A 20,284-nucleotide genomic window follows, 5' to 3' on the forward strand; every position below is an offset into this window, starting at 1 on the left:
CCTAACCAACTTCCAGATCCCTGTAACCTTATCACCATTCCCTAGACCACCCCGTTTCCCTGAATGCACCTCCCTATTACCCTTCCAAACATTTTTCCTAACTGATACGTACCACTGCGGTTCAAGTGAAAGCCATCTGAGCACAGATCCCCATTTCCTACCCACCCATTAGGATCTAGAAATCTTGACTCCCAGCTTCCCCCACTCCACAGTCTCATTTAAATCCCCAATTACCCTCCAGTCAGTATCCCTCCTACACAGTATTCCACTGATAACAATCTCCACTTCCTTAAACTTCACCCGTGCTCCATTTACCAGATCCCATACATCCCCAACTATGTTGGTACTTATACCAGCCTGCCTTATGTTGTTGGTACCAACGTGAAACACCACCACCTTCTCCTTCCCCTCCGCCTTCCCTTCTACTTTCCTCAACATTTGCCTCAACCTAATTCTTGGATAACACTCTACCCCAGTTCCCTTTACTCTACACACTTTCCCCACATGTCTAACAATGGAATCCCCCATGACCAGAGCCTCAACCCTACCCATCATATTTGATCCCCTCCCATCTTTGTCAGCCCTATCTTTCCTGACAGCTGCACAAGCTACTTCCTCCTCCCTTTTCTCACTCCCATGACCCTGTTTCACTTGTCTTTTCCTATCCTCTACTCTAAATTTTCACTTTCTCCTACTTCCACACATCTCAAAAACAGTTCCCTGTTCCTCTACATGCAGTGACTCGTACAGATTTCTCACAGACACCTGTCCTGAATTCTGATCCTGAATAGAGCCCTTAGCCTGCAATCTCCTTCCTCTTAGAACATTAGACAACCTGGCTTCTACAATTCCCCCCTTTCCTGATCCCTGTAACCTTATCAACACTCCCTAGACCATCCCATTTCCCTGAATGTACCTCCTTATTACCCTTCCAAACAAATTTCCTAACCTACTGTATCCTGTATATTGTTTGAGGGAAGCCTACCTTCCTTCCTGTGTTCTGAGAGAATCCTAATTATCTCCCTCAAACTCTCCAACTCCTCAATGATCACCACACCTGCACTTCCTACACTTGCAGTCCTTAGCCATTCTTTACAGAAAAATGAAAAGAAAAGGAAAAAATAATATAACTTATTATATGCAAAAAATAAAAGGAAAGAAGTATAGTCTAGGATAGTAGACAAAGATCACACGACAATAAGGTAATTAATATACCACTACACTACTATACTACTTAGTCGACTCTATTTTTATCCTACACCACCACAAGAGGATAAAAACTGCCGTTAATTACTGAATACCGAAAGGAATACACAAGAATTATACAATTCTAAACTGCAGTTAAGCCTTTCCTAATTACAACTACAGAATTCTAGAAAGAGAATTTCTACGGATACCTCTACTATACTACACAAATATTTTACAATAATACAATAAGCATGCTAATTTCTAATACGATATTACTCGTATACTACTGTACAGTACACTACAATAATTTTAAACTACATTCAGGTGTATCCTAATTACAATAACATATTTTACTACTAAGCACAAACAGAAATGAAAATTGCAAGTTTGAAATTTGCAAGAACTACTCAAAGATAGCAACAAAGCTAAATGCTTAGACAGATTTCATGATCGGAGCTCGAGGCACAATCCCTAAATTTCTTGTACAGCTATGGGATTCTCTCGGTCTCAGCCGGACACGACTTCACGACAACGCTATCACCGCAATACGAGGTTCAGTGACCATACTCGGCAATCATCTATATAACATCTGAAGAACCGTATTTCAAATTTATTCCTGAGCCTTGTGGTGATTTTTCTACCTGGCACACTAGCAAAGTCAACAATAACTCAGAAGACAAAATACTGTGTAGTCGACATACTTTGTCCTTGTGGCACCCTCCGCATGGGGGAAGTTGTAGTAATAATAATAATAATAATAATAATTAGTACTATGCCCAAATAGATACACACGAGTATAGCAGGCAAGATACTGTACTATTTAAATATACCGTATCTACACTACAATTCTGAACTGAAATGATGATTTTGACCACTGGTGGATTATTATTATTATTATTATTATTATTTTCCCTACTATGCAGGACAGAGAATAAAAGTGTCCTTAAATGCTGAAAAATAAGAGGTTGTCTACAATAATTTCTGTCAAAACTATGCCAGGGGCTTGAACTGCCATATTATTGGAATATAGGAATTTGATTATTAAATTTTCCTCGATTAATAAAGTAAGGTACAAAGTACAAAGTAAGCCCGGAACAGACTACAAATTATCGGAATAAAGTAATCAGCTGATTTTTGTATTTGTTTACACAACTACCATGTGCATGTACTCTTTGATCTCGTCGAAATGCAGAAACAATCGTCAACAATCCAAAGACTGTTGAGTACCGTAATTATCCAGTGAAATACCATGTATTCTCTTTAACTTCTTTTTAAATGTAAGTTTACTGGCATATCGTGTTATTTAATTTAATAAATTATTACCTTTGTGATAGTTTGAACAGATATCTATACAAAATACCGGTACCGGAAAAGTTGTGGAAGTTACAATTTCTTATGATAATCTGCCTTTGTAAGTATTATTACAACGAACCTACAGATATTTAAAAATATTTATTTTTAAACTTAATTTCCTCGTCCTGGAGATTTTCTACCCTTATTCGTTTTCAGACAGATTTCACTTTCCCTATCCTAGGCCTAGAGATAGTTCACTACAGATCAGACAGTGGTCTGTATCATCGAAAAATCCAGGAAAACCCACACATTCCTAACAGATTTCCTGAATTCCAAGTCTGTTAAGATATAGTCTATTATGGATCTGGTACCCCTACCCTCCCATGTGTAGCGGTGAATAGCCTTATGCTTGAAGAATGTATTCATAACGTCTAAACCCATACTAGCATAGAAGTCCAGCAAACGCTTCCCATTCCCATTAGCTTTCATATCTTCCCTACATTTACCGATCACCCTTTCATATCCTTCAGTTCTATTTCCAACTCCCACATTGAAATCGCCCATTAGCACTATCCTATCCTTCCTGTTGACCCTGACTATGATGTCATTCAATGTTTCATTAAATATGTCAACTTCATCCTCATCTGCACCCTCACATGGTGAATACACTGAGACAATTCTCGTCCTAATTCCTCCAACTGCTTAATCTACTATCATTCGCTCATTTACATGTCTAACAGAAACTATGTTGCGTGCAATAGTATTCCTGATGAACAGTCCTACCCCACACTCTGCCCTTCCCTTTTTAACACCCGCCAAGTACACTGTATAATCTCCCTATCTCTTCCTTGTTATCTCCCCTTACCCGAATATCACTTACTCCTAGCGCATCCAGATGCATCCTCTTTGCTGACTCAGCCAGTTCTACTTTCTTTCTCCCATAAGCCCCAATAATACTGATAGCTCCCCATCAAATTCCATTCCATTCACCAAGTTGTTTCCAAGGAGTCCCTCGCCTGTCGAATGGGAATGGGACTCCGTTAATCCCACAGGTCCGAGGCTTGCTTAAAATGTTCTGAGGTCGGTAAATTTGTGAAGCAGGATGCTACCCTACTTACACATAGTCTAAGTGAGGATCTCTGCTCGAAGGGGTTAGGGACCACTGGTAGATTGTATAGTCCTAACCGCCGTAATAATTCTTTCCCCTGAAGTAAATAACAACATATATTTTATTTTTAAGAAAAATGCATTGTTTTTATAAAGATATATGTTTATTTTGTATAAAACTGTGAATTTTCCATATTTTTTGCATAAATTGTATAATTTCGAATTTTGAACTAATTTCGTAGTTTGTCGCTAATCTGAAATCGCTAAAACCACTCGTACGGTTTATATAAGATGAAGGCACATAAAATGACAAAGCTTCAACCTATTTTGCATTTATCGCAAATGCTAAAAATCACAAACTCTATTCATAAACTTTAAAGTTTGTTTTTTCGAACATAAATTTCAAGAACAGACACAGCAACATTTAAGGAATTATATATTGAAAATATCGTTATTAAAAAGAATGTATTTTAGAGCTAAGTTCTTAAATTTCTAACATCACATGTATGCCAATTGTAACTTTCGTTACCTTAATTAAGGACACAGCTACTTCCTTCCCACTCCTAGCCCTTTCCTGTCCCATCATTGCCATAGGACCTGTGTATGGTGGTGCGTCGTAAATCCAGTTGTAAAAAAAAAAAAAACTTTTGTCTTGGGTGCTAGAAAGTAAGAATGTTTTGTAGATTTCTTTGACATCGCTAATGAACAGAATGGTATAAATTTCTCAAAACATGTATGGTTAATGAATAGTGTAAATTAACTCATTTTAGTGAAAACAGTAAACACTGACAGGGTGGACCCATTAATAACCCGTTGTGTTATTTGATTCCTCCCAGAAACTCTTTTTGCTGAGGCACTGTCCACGTGACCTTCCTTCTATCTTCCTTGTGTCCTTCCTTCTGTTCATCGTCACTCCTGCACATTGTGTCAGAGAAGCACCAGGAATTTTCCCCAAGGAGTACACGAATCATTGTTGCGTCTGTGAATTGTGCCGCCAACTCTGCTCTGAGGTACTGTCCATTTGTCGCCTTTCTTTGTCTGCAAATAAAATGTAAACCAAAAGCAAGCAGTGTGTTACATTTATGCTGGAGTGCCTGGGAGGTTGGCACCCGATATGAAATCTTTAAGCACGCTTAGCACCAAAACTAATCACTGCAGGCCTGTGGCTCCTATGTTCAAAATACTTATATTTGTACCATCCAACACTCCTTTAATTTATGAAACAAAGTTTTCTGCACCCTGTATGATTTGATACATTGTTGAATTAGGTGAATTGAGTCTCAGTTGTACAATGATATGGTACATGCTCCCATTAGTGTCTAGTGTTACATACAGTATATGGTAAACCATGTTACGTCTAAACGAAGTGTGGGAGAAATTTTTAAATACTACTGTCATTTCATTTCCAACCATAAATACAAACATCCAGCATTAAAAGCAAAGAAAGCAATAACAATTTAATTCATGCACTAATCCATTAATAACCCACTGGTCCAAAATATAAGGCTTCAACTAACATTTTAGAAAGAGTGTGATCTAAATAATATGTTGTTACTTTCATGAACCCAGTGCAAATGTTTCCATATTTCTTGTCTGGTAATATTCGCACCTTTTCATACTCTCCTCTCATCTTTAGAAAATGCAGATACAGCTCTCACTGTACCCACAACAGGAAATGCACTTGTGTCAAAAAAAACATTTTTTAAGAGTTTTCATATCCCTGTTGGATACTTTTTATATGTATTCAATAGTATGTTTTCTTGTTTAACACACTGTCTTTCCTTGTACCCAGCAAAAGGTCTTAAAAGGTTTTACTGTAATTATTTTTGTATGTCTTATACTAAATAAAATTTCCTTATAATTATATCATGACCTGTATGATACAAAATACAATAACTATTTATACTATTAAATATAAAAATATCACCTTAATACAGTAATCCAAAGTCCAACTTGCATCCACAATATGTGGAGGGTGAGATCCAATGCAGCTCAAAGCTGCCTCCAGTTTACTTCTGTTCTGGAAATAATATTTCACTAGTTTCTCACTTCTTGCTGATGTAAAATTGAAGTCTTGACTTAATACAGAAGAAAGCATCTCAGCGTCAACATTGTGCCTGGTAGCTTCAACCAACAATGAGAGCAGAGCAGCACAAGCTCCCTTCATCACATCAACCTTAGAGTTCGAAAAATGTGATACACCTGAAAATTAATGATAGTATTTCTAAAAATATAAATAATATATACTGTACGTTGGTTATGTTATAAGAGTTCAATTCAAACCTCTGATAAATGAACAATATTTGGTTTGGGGAGAATACCTGAAATTATTCATATACATACAGAAAGAGAAAGAACAGAGGAAAAATATAACAACATCCCTTATTGGCCCATGAGTAAATGGTAAGAGTCATGACTTGGAAGCTAAATACTGGTATATCAGTAGTTTGAAGTTTGAAGCTAAAGCTAAATGTTCTTCCAACAGTTCAATGTGAAGTGAAGTGCTGACAATGTCCTATGCTGAACATGGCTTTCCCACACTCTATCCAAATAATTATCTTTTAATTTGCTTTTTGTTGCACCGACACAGATAGGTCTCGTGGCGACGAGGGGATAGGAAAGGGCTAGAAGTGGGAAGGAAGTTACCATGGTATTAATTAAGGTACAGTCTCAGAATTTGCCTTGTGTGAAAATGGGAATCCACAGAAAACCGTCTTCAGGTCTACTAACAGTGGGGTTTGAATCCATTATCTCGCGAATGCAAGCTCAAGCTCATAGCTGTGCAACCCTAACCGCATGGCTAACTAGGTCTATATATATTATACACATAGTACCATATTATTAGTCCAGAAGTACCTCTCCAATTCTGGCCCTTCCAGAACAAACTCACATATATGTGCAGACACTACAATAATGCATCATACAAGACTCATCAAGTACAGGCCTACAGAATGATTATACTGCAATTCAGCAACTTGGGCATGCACGAAATGCAACAATAACTAAACAAATAAACGTACAGTTCTTATGCGGCTGCTGATATTGTGATAATAGCCATGGGTCCTTCAGTTTTACGTGGAATCCAAACCGCAAGGATGTGACTTTTCATTTTAGAAATCCCACATTCAATGGCCACGATCTGAACCGCGACCATCTTGGTGAGAAGCCAGTGACTACACATTTCGGCTATCATGCCTCGCAATCACAACTAAACAAAGTAAAGTTTAAAGCTTTTGTATCAGTTAACAGCCCACAATGACCTTGCATAAGTGCAGCAATATTGAGTAAAACTTTGGACACCATATTTATATCTTTTTTGAAATGTTCTGAGCATTTTCAATACGTGAAGGTTTGAGGATATCTAATAATCAGTTGCAAAATGATATTTCACTGCATCTCTCAGTAAACATATATTATTTTCCATCTTTTAAGTCTCACTAGCTCTGACAGGTCTTACAGTGATGAAGGGATAGATCAGGGCTAGGAATGGGAAGGAAGCGACCATGGCCTTAGTTAATGTACAACCCCAGCATTTCCCTAGTAAGAAAATTGGAAACCATGGAAAACCATCTTCAGGGCTGCCAACAGTGGAGTTCGAACCAACTATCTCCTGAAAACATGGTCCGACTCAGTAAACTTCAGTCGCACTCAACAGAGGATTTATGACTTTAAGTTTCAGGTATGGACTTTAAAAAGTTGTATTTTGGCTTGTGATACTATAATTTCTTCAGTTTGTGCAGCGGTGCCAACTGGAAATATTAGTGTGTAAGTAAGCCTGTAACAGCCACCTGTCCCCTGCCGCTACTCCTGATAAGGCTGCATGCTCATTCTTGCTGCACATTTGGAAATCAAATGCAGATGTACACATTATCAGCAACACCAACAAGAACTAGCATTACCGGCAGCTTACCTATTCAAGCAAGATACTGGAAATGTACACCATTTGAATGAAGATGGTCTGTGTAATGTATACACACATTTGAATTAACCTGTTGCAACAATGCATATGAGAACCTGCCTACTTTCTTTCTTTCTCCTTCTTCAATTTATTTTCTTGAAGATAATTTAATGTTCCAGTATGAAATATTTAAAATTTATCTTTTAAAATACCAGTTCTCTATAAATAAAATTCTTACAGTATTAACTGAGGAGATCAAGCAGGCCACAACTCCTCACTAATTAGTCTGTCACCAAACATGTTCATAATTGAGCGTAATAAAACTTAGGTTTATGGGATTATTTCCCCTCATCATAGAACAGACAATCAATCTGATATTCTTCTTAGTTAATTAAGGAAAAAAGAACTGTTCTAAAATCAAGTCAATGTTAGGACAGTAGGGCCTATTTAATCTGTAACGAGAAAACGAAGATACGGCCTAATATTCAACTAACACTTTGCACATAGCGAGCATCTACATTACGATGTTTCATAAAATATTCTTGGATTTTTTTGTTGTTGACCAGTACCAACTACTCTGAGAGTAGGTCAAACCTCACCTTGTCTTCAAAAAGTACCAATTGTGGGTCTAAAAACAACCACATGTACAGCCTGAAGAAACTACTTGCCACAATTTATTCTTCTCTATAGAGGTCTCTCAGACCTAAATTTTATATTTTTATAATCTTAAATTAAAATATGATGATATAAATCCTTTTCAAATTATTAAGGCCACTTAATTCTAGTCCAAGTCATATAAAGATAGAGACATTAATAGGATATACACAATGACTGGCCATTATAGGAAGAAGTACGACTGAAAGAGAAGACAAGGACAAAATATATGAGAAACAAAAGAGCAAGGACAACCTCCACATTTTTATACACTGATATCTTCACACAGATGGAGTCTCTCCTCATCTATCCCACTTCAATCCACTTCTCAATCCTTGACAAGTTTCATTTCTGCTTTCCAGTTTTATCAAGACGGGCTTCAAGGTACACAATGGGGCCATTGACAGATCTTCAGTCTTGGTGCAGGAGTAGGATAAGATTTAAGAAAAAAAAACAGGAAAAAGAAAGAGACAGAAAGATAAACATGAATAAAGGTGGTGAAGGACCAAGAGCACAGGACAAAGAGAGAAGAAAAAACGGAAGCTAATGGGGTCAATGTAGGTAATGGGAAGAAACAAAGAAGTGACGAGTTAATTCGTATAAAGAAAGGCTAGAACATAAAAGGAACACACAATAGGACAAACACGACGACATGTCAGTATACAGGGTGTATCTTAATTATACTGACAGAAAATCAGGGATGCTCTTCATGTTATGTAAAGAATGATGGCATAATTGGATTGGCAGAGAAAATTTACTTTACTTTGTTACTTTGTTTGGGTGTGCAATTAAAATTGTCAAACTGGCTGTATTTGCTCTGCCAAAGTGCAAATCGCTGCCCGTTGCTGCACTTCAGAGGGGGGAAGGGGAGCGAAGGGAAGGGACGGGAAGTAGGATGCATCATAGACAGAGACAATGCTCCATGTGAATGCACAAGTTTCTTATTCATTTAGTGCAGTCATTTCTCAAGCCCAGTAGACAGTATGCAGTTTTCTTGTCCATATTAGCTACTAGGTTTGCAGTATAAATTGGAGAGAATGGCTCCGTTCAGTAAACCAACGAAGAAATGGCTGATTTACACCTAGCCTGTGGCACAACAAATGGCAACAGAGAGAAGCCGCACTGATTTATGGCATTCGGCACCCTAATTGCCGTCAATCTCATCATTCAACCTTCGTGACCATTGGCAGGCGACTCCATGAAGGAGGGCGGAAGAAATCCCTCATGTGACAGTAGTGCGCACCTTTCAGTATTGGTTTAGTGTCAATATTTGGGCTGGCATTGTTGGTGACTATTCACTTGGACCGTATGTCCTTCCTCCTCCCCTGAATGGTGAGGAATGCTACCATTTCTCAGTAAAATCACTGCCTGGATTATTGGAAGATGTTCCTCTAGGTATTCAGTAGTGAATGTGGCTCAATAACAATAAAGGTGTTTTAATTTAATCCACCTATTCAATACTTTTATTTTCACGTATAGTAGTTACATAAATAGACTATCAGTTAAATGGGACATGTTTCGCCCTTACATGGCAACAGAGAGAAGCCGCACTGATTTATGGCATTCGGCACCCTAATTGAGGGCGAAACACGTCCCATTTAACTGATAGTCTATTTATGTAACTACTATACGTGAAAATAAAAGTATTGAATAGGTGGATTAAATTAAAACACTTTTATTGTTGTTGAACTGTAAATTTTCAATACGGACCAAAAATGAGATTTATAACATGTAAAGTGAATGTGGCTGTCATAATGGCCCTCTACTGCATTTCACTCGCCGTGTCATGCAGCACTTAAATGATCATTATCTAGAGAGATGGGTAGGCCGTTAAGTGACCCCCGTAGATATAACTCACATGGCCTTTCCTTATTACGTGAAGATCGACGTACCGGGCGAGTTGGCCATGCGGTTATGGGCGCGCAGCTGTGAGCTTGCATCCGGGAGATAGTGGGTTCGAACCCCACTGTCGGCAGCCCTGAATATGGTTTTCCGTGGTTTCGCATTTTCACACCAGGCAAATGCTGGGGCTGTACCTTAATTAAGGACACGGCCACTTCCTTCCCACTCCTAGGCCTTTCCTCTCCTATAGTCGCCCCTGTGTAGGTGCGACGTAAAACAAATTGTAAAAAAAAAAAAAAAAAAAAAGATTGAAGTAGAAGGGGGGAATATTGAAGAATTACTGTAACCAAACCATTGGTCGTATTGTTTCTTTGTTCAATATTTCATTTCTTTTACAATGTTGAGAGTAAAGGAATGCACGATCATGTGGCAGCAGCAATGCATCTTCACGCATGTTAACTAATAAAGAACATTACTGAGACAAACAGATGAGGGGAGAAACGATTGGGTGCATTCCTTGACTGACTGACTAGACTGTCTTAATTACCATGTGGTTTTGTACTGGGTTTGCAATTACGGCTGCTTAATAAACAAACTGTGGATATTGCCTGTAACAGACAAGGACAATATTCTGCGTCAGTCGGACAACGAAACTTGTGCATTCGCACAGAGCATTATCTCCATTTCCGTACATCACGCACGCCACTTTTCCACCCTTCCCTGAAGCACAGCAGCGGGCAAAGATTTGCGCTCTGGCACAGCATATAAGGCAAGTTTGTCAATTTTAATCGCACGCCCGGAAGTAACAAAGTAACCTAATTTTCTAAAAAATAAAAATGTTCTCCTGCAATCACATTGCGCCATCGTTCTTTGTATAACATGAAGAGCATCCCTGATATTTTTGTTGGTGTAATTAAGATACACCCTGTATACTAATGTTCCTCATTCACTCTCTTTTTTTGATGCCCCCTGCTTGTACATCCCACATTGCCCTAGGTATTCATGATCTCATCTTTCTAGAAATGACTAGACTTGTCACATGTTTATTACCTTCAAAATTCTACTTCAGTGAACTAAAACACATTTCATAAGCAGCTCTAAAAATTTAAGAGCTGCAGTGGTTTCAGGGATGCAGGTACATAAATTGAGCATAATATTGACAACCGGACAAGCCAACTTCTTTTAAATAGTAGACATAAGAATGTGTTATCTACACTGTCAGGAAAAAAAAAACCTGCAACAACATGAATAAAACACGATTCAACCTAGAGGTAACATAGCTTGATGAGATTTCACAGTCAACAAGACAGACCAAACCAAGCAACAGACACCAAGTACTGAGGATAGTTATAGTACCATATCAATACACAGTGTACCCCATTTTAATGTTTCAAGATGACACGTTTAGTCTCACTTAGTAATGAAATGGTGTATGGCTTTTAGTGCCGGGAGTGTCCGAGGACATGTTTGGCTCGCCAGGTGCAGGTCTTTTGATTTGACACCCGTGTAGGCGACCTGCGCATCATGATGAGGATGAAATTATGATGAAGACGACACATACACCCAGCCCCCGTGCCAGCGAAATTAACCAATGGTGGTTAAAATTCCCAACCCTGCCAGGAATTGAACCCGGGACCCCTGTGACCAATGGCTAGCGGCTAGCCATTTAGTCATGGAGCCGGACTCAATTAGTAAGGATATTCACTTAATGCCTCTACCCTACAGGTGATAAATATTACTGGAATATAGTGTTCCAAACCTCTTGAACATGTCGCAACTGTGCAATGTTAGCTGGCTGACCAGACTGGACCAGATTCTGTCCCACCATGCTCAGTGGGAGAGAGGTCTGGGGATCATACTGGCCAGGGCAGTTGAGCATATGGTGCAGAAGCAGCAATATGTGGATGAGCATTATCGAGCTGAAAGAGTACCATCACTTTCCTGTTCCAGGAATGGCAGCAGGATAGGTCAACAACATCCTGCAACAGGCGCAATTCAACAAACCCTCCAGAAACACCAAGGGTAAACGGAAACTGTAGCTTATTGCGCCTCCCACACCATGTCAGAAATACGGTCCATATGTCAGCGGAGAATATACTCTGGAAGATGACACTCACCAGGTCAATATTGCACATGTAAATGGCAGCCACTTGCATAATGGCAAAACCTGATTTCGCTGCTAACACAACAAGCGCTATTCCATTCTTCAGATGATCTTTGCCTGATACCACAGGAGATGTGCACAACTGTATTGCCACCGAAGAGGAAGCCGAGACTAAGGCACGTTTTTTTCTTTACATTTTGCTTTATGTTGCACTGACACAGATAGGTCTTATGGTGATGACGGGACAGGAAAAGGCTAGGAGTGGCAAGGAAGTGACCATGGCCATAATTTAGGTACATCCCCACCATTTGCCTGGTGTGAAAATGGGAAACCATGGAAAACCATTTTCAGGGCAGTCAACTGTGGGGTTCAAATCCACTATCTCCCGCATGCAAGCTGACAGCCACGTAAACGCACACGTGGTCGTACTCCTGCTGCAAGGAGATGGATCCCATGGCTATAATTGCACAACAGGGTCATGTAACCACCTTTGAAGTATGGCTATAGCTTGAATGCTATATATGTAAACATTTGACTTTCAGATTCACACGATATTGTCAGATGTCTGGCTGGACACAAAGCACAACAAAGTGAATAGTACCAAGCCGCCTGTTGACCGATGTCCTATTGTTTAATGTTCCAAGATGATACTTTTAATGTCACTTGGTAATGATAGCCACTTAATGCACAAGATAAAGTAACATCCATTTCACCGGGCGAGTTGGCCGTGCGCGTAGAGGCGCGCGGCTGTGAGCTTGCATCCGGGAGATAGTAGGTTCGAATCCCACTATCGGCAGCCCTGAAGATGGTTTTCCGTGGTTTCCCATTTTCACACCAGGCAAATGCTGGGGCTGTACCTTAATTAAGGCCACGGCCGCTTCCTTCCAACTCCTAGGCCTTTCCTATCCCATCGTCGCCATAAGACCTATCTGTGTCGGTGCGACGTAAAGCCCCTAGCAAAAAAAAAAAAAAAAAAAAAAAAACATCCATTTCCTTGCAAACTGTGGTATCATTCCATTCCCATTTTATGTATTTGCTGGAATGTGTTCTTGCAACCTGTCATATACTGAATATTTTAGCACACATTTGAAATTTTTTAACGCGAAAAACACAAGTAAACTAGTACAAGGAGAATTAAATTGCTCACTTAAGCAAACTATATCCAATAAAATCAGTTACAAAGTTTGAATGGAACACAACAAATGAAAAATATCTACGTGGGGAAACTGTTATCAAATAATTTCTCTTATCATAAACTGAGCCACTTAACCTGGCTATATTTCTGAAGTACCGTACACTGGTGTTTACCCACTTCATAGATAAATATTTATATTGTGAGTTTTGGTTACTTTGAGAAATATGGAATTTCTTCACGAGTAGGCCTACAAATGTCTTTACTTCAAACAGCTTTAAAGACTCACCCCTTGTTTCTTCATTATTTACAATAATGTCCACACACATTTCTAACAACTTAATAAAATTCTCGTCAGAGACCGTACAAGAATTACCAAGAAACCTCAGTCCGTCAACAGATTCTTTACAAATAATCATCGTTATTTCGATGTGCAATGGCAATCGCAATGATCGGTCAACCTCATACCGCCACCGCAAACATCCACCTCCACTCCTCCAGTCCGCCACAAGTAGAGTTGGATCGTTCATGAACTACCTAGTTCATTTGAACGGCTCTTCTATTTGAACTGGTACAAGTTCGTTAAATATTTTGAACGGGTCGTTCACGTGAGAATACCACTGCCTGCTGGATCTGCATCCGATGGCTGCTTATACTGCCTGCTCATTCCATGTTCAAACGTGTAACACGACTTACAATTGATCTGCCGCTAGATGGTAGCACCAACCGTACCCAATTATCGCCTGAATACAACTAGATAAGCATACAAGCGTACAACAGTAACAGAAAAATTAAAGAATTTTCCTTATAAAGTGCTGCTCTAGAGAGTTATAGCTTTAAGACATTTCGAGAAAGAGGTTTTGACGAACAAGAAAACCTTGAAACTTTTTCTGTATGGTACTTCCCTACATTACTAAGTAGAGGTTTCACGAATTTAGCAAACATAGCTTCCGGCACACGTTCCTGGTGCTTATTGTGACTAAAACACTTTAAAATGTTACACTGGCACAAAGAAGGTAGAACATAGTTTTTATAGTCTGGAGCAGACTTGCAGATTTCTTGCAGTACGGTAGAGCCGCCTCAACAAATTTCTGCAGCCCAATAATTAGGCCAATAAATCTTTGCTGGGGATAGCGCAGGCCTCCTCTATCCGACTGTCTGATTAAGGGCATCAATGGGGAAGCGTTAACTGAGGTGGAAACGTTATTCAAGCACGTACTGCATTCTGTTTTTTCTTCGATTATCCGCACTAAATAACCACACACCAATGCCTGGGATGCAGTTTCCAAAGTGACACACACTGACTCAGGGGGCTCACGAATATCTTCTAGTAAATCAAGTACATACTCAGGGAGCAACACTGGTTTCTTTTTGCTAGGGGCTTTACGTCGCACCGACACAGATAGGTCTTATGGCGAAGATGGGATAGGAAAGGCCTAGGATTTGGAAGGAACCGTCCGTGGCCTTAATTAAGGTACAGCCCCAGCATTTGCCTGGTGTGAAAATGGGAAACCACGGTAAACCATCTTCATGGCTGCCGATGGTGGGATTCAAACCTACTATCTCCCGGATGCAAGCTCACAGCCGCGCGCCACTACGCGCACGGCCAACTCGCCCGGTATTTTATACTACTAACAAAGGACTTGTAATGGAATATATGACAGCATATTATTCTGTTTTGTGCCTTCATATTAACAGTGCAATTGTCCCCAGATTTTTTTTTGTTTTTTTTTTTTGCTAGTTGCTTTACGTCGCACTGACACAGATAGGTCTTATGGCGACGATGGGATAGGATAGGCCTAGGATTTGGAAGGAACCGGCCGTGGCCTTAAATAAGGTACAGCCCCAGCATTTGCCTGGTGTGAAAATGGGAAACCACGGAAAACCAACTTCACGGCTGCCGATAGTGGGATTCGAACCTACTATCTCCCGGATGCAAGCTCACAGCCGCGCGCCACTACGCGCACGGCCAACTCGCCCGGTATTTTATACTACTAACAAATGACTTGTAATGGAATATATGACAGCATATTATTCTGTTTTGTACCTTCATATTAACAGTGCAATTGTCCCCAGATTTTTTTTTTGTTTTTTTGCTAGTTGCTTTACGTCGCACTGACACAGATAGGTCTTATGACGACGATGGGACAAGAGAGGGCTAGGAGTGGGAAGGAAGCGGCCGTGGCCTTAATTAAGGTACAGCCCCAGCATTTGCCTGGTGTGAAAATGGGAAACCACAGAAAACCATTTTCAGTGTGGTTCGAACCTACTATCTCCCGAATACTGGATACTGGCCATTTACTTCCTTTGCTGTTTCCTTCCCTGGATATAATACTTAACCACTTTCGACGCAATTACGTACTTGAAGGTATTTATGAAATACCACGGCATTCTGGTTTCCCTTTCTTTGATTTGCAGAAAGGCACGCAGCAGTAAACCATTTTCACTGAAAACAAGTACAGTACTACCCTATTTCCCGCTATTTCATTCCGACAGGTCTGGAGCCGGTTGGTGCTGCCACCTGCTGTGGGTATTAATAAACGGAGTGTTTCATTTAGTGCCATGTTAAAATGTTGTAATGAGCAGGCAGTATAAGCAGCCATCGGATGCAGATCGAGCGGGCAGTGGAGAATACATAATAATAATAATAGAAACAGGGGGCAAAGAATACATTACTCCCTGAATAGAAATTACCGCAGCCAACGGCCAAGAAATAAATACAATATCGTACATTGCTCATTCACTACAAAATGAGGTCAACGACGTTGTTCTTTCCGTACACTCTCGAAGATGGTACCGATGGCATTGTTTCTTGTACAATTTGCAAATACAGTCATTAGTAGGGTCGTGATGTCTTGTCTTGTCGCATATTTTGTGAAGGAATCCATGCACAGCGAATCGCGTCATGATATGTCGCAGGTCGTAACTTGGACGTTGCCAATCTCGAGTCATCATAGCATCCGTGGTGTACAACGTGCTCCATATTTCTTTCTTCTTGTCGTGTAGTTCTTTTAACGCACTCTAACACACAGGTGTAGAATGTAATAATATCCATTCTCGAAGATCCTCTATAAAGAACCTTTCTCTCACCAGCTCATATACCAACCGTGAGGCGGTGAATTTACATACGGTAAGCCGAGTACTCTTTTTAGATAAATTGCCTTGATCAGTGGCGTATTCTGGAATCCGCACTGAGGCATGCAACTAGTAACACACGTATTAAGTAAATTTCAATTCTACTCACCCTAATTACATGTAGGTGACCTCGACCCTGCGATTTTTTTGCGAAATTCCTCGGCGACGTCACTGTATAATTCCTCACGTGTTTTCATCTTAACAAGAAGATCTTTCTCTACAGACATCATTCCTAATGCAGAGAGACGACTTTGACTTTGAGATTTGCGGACGAAAAATTTTATTCGCTTTAGGGCCGAGAAAGAGCGTTCTACAGATGATGATGTAGCGGGAATAGTAGTAATCAATGTGCACAACTTATAAAGCTCGGGAAGACCACTGAGGAGACCACTGGTCAATATTTCTGGATTTGAGCCACAGTCTTATCTTTGAAGTGTTCAGAAGCGAGCATTGCCCTCAATTCGCATTTTAGTCGTGTTGTTGTTGTTGGAGTCATCAGTCCATAGACTGGTTTGATGCAGCTCTCCATGCCACCCTACCCTGTGCTAACCTTTTCATTTCTACGTAACTATTGCATCCTACATCTGCTCTAATCTGTTTGTCATATTCATACCTTGGTCTACCCCTACCGTTCTTGCCACCTACACTTCCTTCAAAACCAACTGAACAAGTCCTCGGTGTCTTAAGATGTGTCCTATCATTCTATCTCTTCTTCTCGTCAAATTTAGCCAAATCGATCTCCTCTCACCAATTCGATTCAGTATCTCTTCACTTGTGATTCGATCTATCCATCTCACCTTCAGCATTCTTCTGTAACACCACATTTCAAAAGCTTCTATTCTCTTTCTTTCTGAGCTAGTTATTGTCCATGTTTCACTTCCATACAATGCCACGCTCCACACAAAAGTCTTCAAAAATATCTTTCTAATTCCGATATCAATGTTTGAAGTGAGCAAATTTCTTTTCTTAAGAAAGCTCTTCCTTGCTTGTGCTAGTCTGCATTTTATGTCCTCCTTACTTCTGCCATCGTTGGTTATTTTACTACCCAAGTAACAATATTCATCTACTTCCTTTAAGACTTCGTTTCCTAATCTAATATTTCCTACATCACCTGCCTTCGTTCGACTGCACTCCATTACTTTTGTTTTGGACTTATTTATTTTCATCTTGTACTCCTTACCTAAGACTTCATCCATACCATTCAGCAACTTCTCGAGATCTTCTGCAGTCTCAGATAAAATAACAATATCATCCGCAAATCTCAAGGTTTTGATTTCCTCTCCTTGGACTGTGATTCCATTTCCAAATTTCTCTTTGATTTCCTTTACTGCCTGTTCTATGTAAACATTGAAAAGGAGAGGGGACAAACTGCAGCCTTGCCTCACTCCTTTCTGGATTGCTGCTTCTTTTTCAAAGCCCTCGATTCTTATCACTGCAGACTGATTTTTATACAGACTGTAGATAATTCTTCGTTCCCGGTATCTGATCCCTATCATCTTCAGAATCATAAATAGCCTGGTCCAATCAACATTATCGAATGCCTTTTCTAGATCTACGAATGCCATGTACGTGGGCTTGTCCTTCTTGATTCGATCCTCTAAGATCAGACGTAAAGTCAGGATTGCTTCACGTGTTCCTACATTTCTTTTGAAGCCAAATTGATCTTCCCCCAACTCAGCTTCAACTTGTTTTTCCATTCTTCTGTAAATAATACGTGTTAAAATTTTGCAGGCATGAGATACTAAACTAATAGTGCGGTAGTTTTCACACCTGTCAGCACCGGCTTTCTTGGGAATAGGTATAACAACATTCTGCCGAAAATCGGATGGGACTTCTCCTGTCTCATACATCTTGCACACTAAATGAAATAACCTTACCATGCTGGCTTCTCCTAAGGCAGTCAGTAATTCAGAGGGAATATCATCAATTCCAGGTGCCTTGTTCCTATTTAGGTCACTCACAGCTCTGTCAAACTCTGACCTCAAAATTGGGTCTCCCATTTCATCAGCATCAACAGCCCCTTCATGTTCCAGAACGAAATTATCTACATCGTTACCTTGATACAACTGTTGGATATGCTCCTGCCATCTTTCTGCTTTGTCTTCTTTCCCTAGAAGTGGCTTTCCATCTGAGCTCTTAATATTCATACACCTAGATTTCCTTTCTCCAAAGTTTTCCTTGATTTTCCTGTATGCAGCATCTACCTTTCCCAGGACCATACAGCCTTCGACATCCTTGCACTTCTCCTTCAGCCATTCTTCCTTAGCTACCTTGCACTTTCTATCCACTTCATTCTTTAATCGCCTGTATTCTTTTCTGCCCTCTTCATTTCTAGCATTCTTGTATTTTCGTCGTTCAACAATCAGGTCTAGTATCTCCTGAGTTATCCACTGATTCTTAGTTGATCTTTTCTTCCTTCCTAACATTTCTTCAGCAGCCCTACTGACTTCATTTTTCATGACTCTCCACTCTTCCTCTACTGTGTTTCCTTCGGCCTTTTCATTTAGTCCTTGTGCAACATGTTCCTTGAAACAATCCATCACACTCTTTTCTTTCAACTTGTCTAGATCCCATCTTTTTGCATTCTTTCCTTTCTTCAATTTCTTCAACTTCAGATGGCATTTCATGACCAACAAGTTGTGGTCAGAGTCCACGTCTGCTCCTGGGAAAGTTTTGCAATCCAACACCTGGTTTCTGAATGTCTGCCTAATCATAATGAAGTCTATTTGATACCTTCCAGTGTCTCCAGGTCTCGTCCACGTATACAGCCGTCGTTTGTGGTGTTTGTACCACGTATTGGCGAGGACTAAATTATGGTCAGTGCAGAATTCAACCAGCCGACTTCCTCTTTCGTTCCTTTGTCCCAATCCAAATTCTCCTACTGTGCTACCTTCTCTTCCTTGGCCTACGACTGCGTTCCAGTCTCCCATCACAATTAGATTCTCGTCACCTTTGACATATTGTATTAAATCTTCTATCTCCTCATATATTCTTTCAATTTCTTCATCATTCGCTGAACTAGTAGGCATATAGACCTGCACTATTGTGGTGGGCATTGGTTTGGTGTCTATCTTGGCGATAATAATTCTTTCACTATGCTGATCGTAGTAGCTTATCCGCTGCCCTATTTTCTTATTCATTATTAAACCAACTCCCGCATTACCCCTGTTTGATTTCGTGTTGATAATTCGGTAGTCGCCTGACCAAAAATCCTGTTCTTCCTGCCAACGTACTTCACTTATACCAACTACATCTAACTTTAGCCTATCCATCTCCCTTTTCAGATTCTCTAACCTACCACAACGATTCAAACTTCTAACATTCCACGCTCCGACTCGCAGAATGTCAGTATCCATCTTCCTGATGATCGCCCCCTCTCGTGTAGTCCCCACCCGGAGATCCGAATGGGGGACTAGTTTACCTCCGGAATATTTTACCCGGGAGGAAGCCATCATCAGTACATCATTCATACAGAGAGAGCTGCATGTCCTCGGGAGGTGGTTACGGCTGTAGTTTCCCGTTGCTTTCAGCCGTGTAGCAGTATCAACACAGCTAAGCCATGTTCAGTATTATTACAAGGCCGTATCAGTCAATCATCTAGACTGCCGCCCTTGCAACTACCGAAAGGCTGCTACCCCCCTTTCGATGAACCATTCGTTAGTCTGGTCTCTCAACAGATACCCATCCGATATGGTTGCACCTGCGGCTCGGCTATCTGCATCATTGGGACACGCAAGCCTCCCCACCGCGGCAAGGTCACATGGTTCGTAGAGGAGGCATTTTAGTCGTATTATATCAAAACATTTTCCATAAACTTCAATCAATTTACTGAATTGCTCTTCAGGAAAATAACCAGAAAAAAGAAAATTTCGTACAATCAAGCATTTCAATGAAGGACAGATCTCCTAATGAACAGAATCGATACTTTAAC

General features: G+C 40.2%; 1 protein-coding gene across 2 annotated transcripts in view; it reads right to left on the reverse strand.

The window, feature by feature from the left end:
* The window catches only part of LOC136864132 (COMM domain-containing protein 3), a 37,341-nt gene extending 23,612 nt beyond the window's left edge, over nucleotides 1-13,729 (reverse strand). Inside the window, exons 1-3 of one of the 2 annotated variants that reach the window (XR_011017816.1) lie at nucleotides 13,508-13,729; nucleotides 5,516-5,790; nucleotides 4,118-4,626 (exon numbers count right to left, since the gene is read on the reverse strand). Coding sequence is in view for 1 of the 2 variants with exons in the window: in XM_068226176.1 (XP_068082277.1) it covers nucleotides 5,516-5,790; nucleotides 13,508-13,637 (405 nt within the window). In the remaining variant the exon portion in view is untranslated. The remainder of the gene's footprint in view (nucleotides 1-4,117; nucleotides 4,627-5,515; nucleotides 5,791-13,507) is intronic. The other variant, XM_068226176.1, reaches the window with a different exon arrangement.
* Nucleotides 13,730-20,284: the final 6,555 nt, after the last annotated feature.

The sequence above is a fragment of the Anabrus simplex genome, chromosome 2 (genome assembly GCF_040414725.1).
Source record: "Anabrus simplex isolate iqAnaSimp1 chromosome 2, ASM4041472v1, whole genome shotgun sequence".
NCBI classification, from domain to species: Eukaryota; Metazoa; Arthropoda; class Insecta; order Orthoptera; family Tettigoniidae; genus Anabrus; species Anabrus simplex.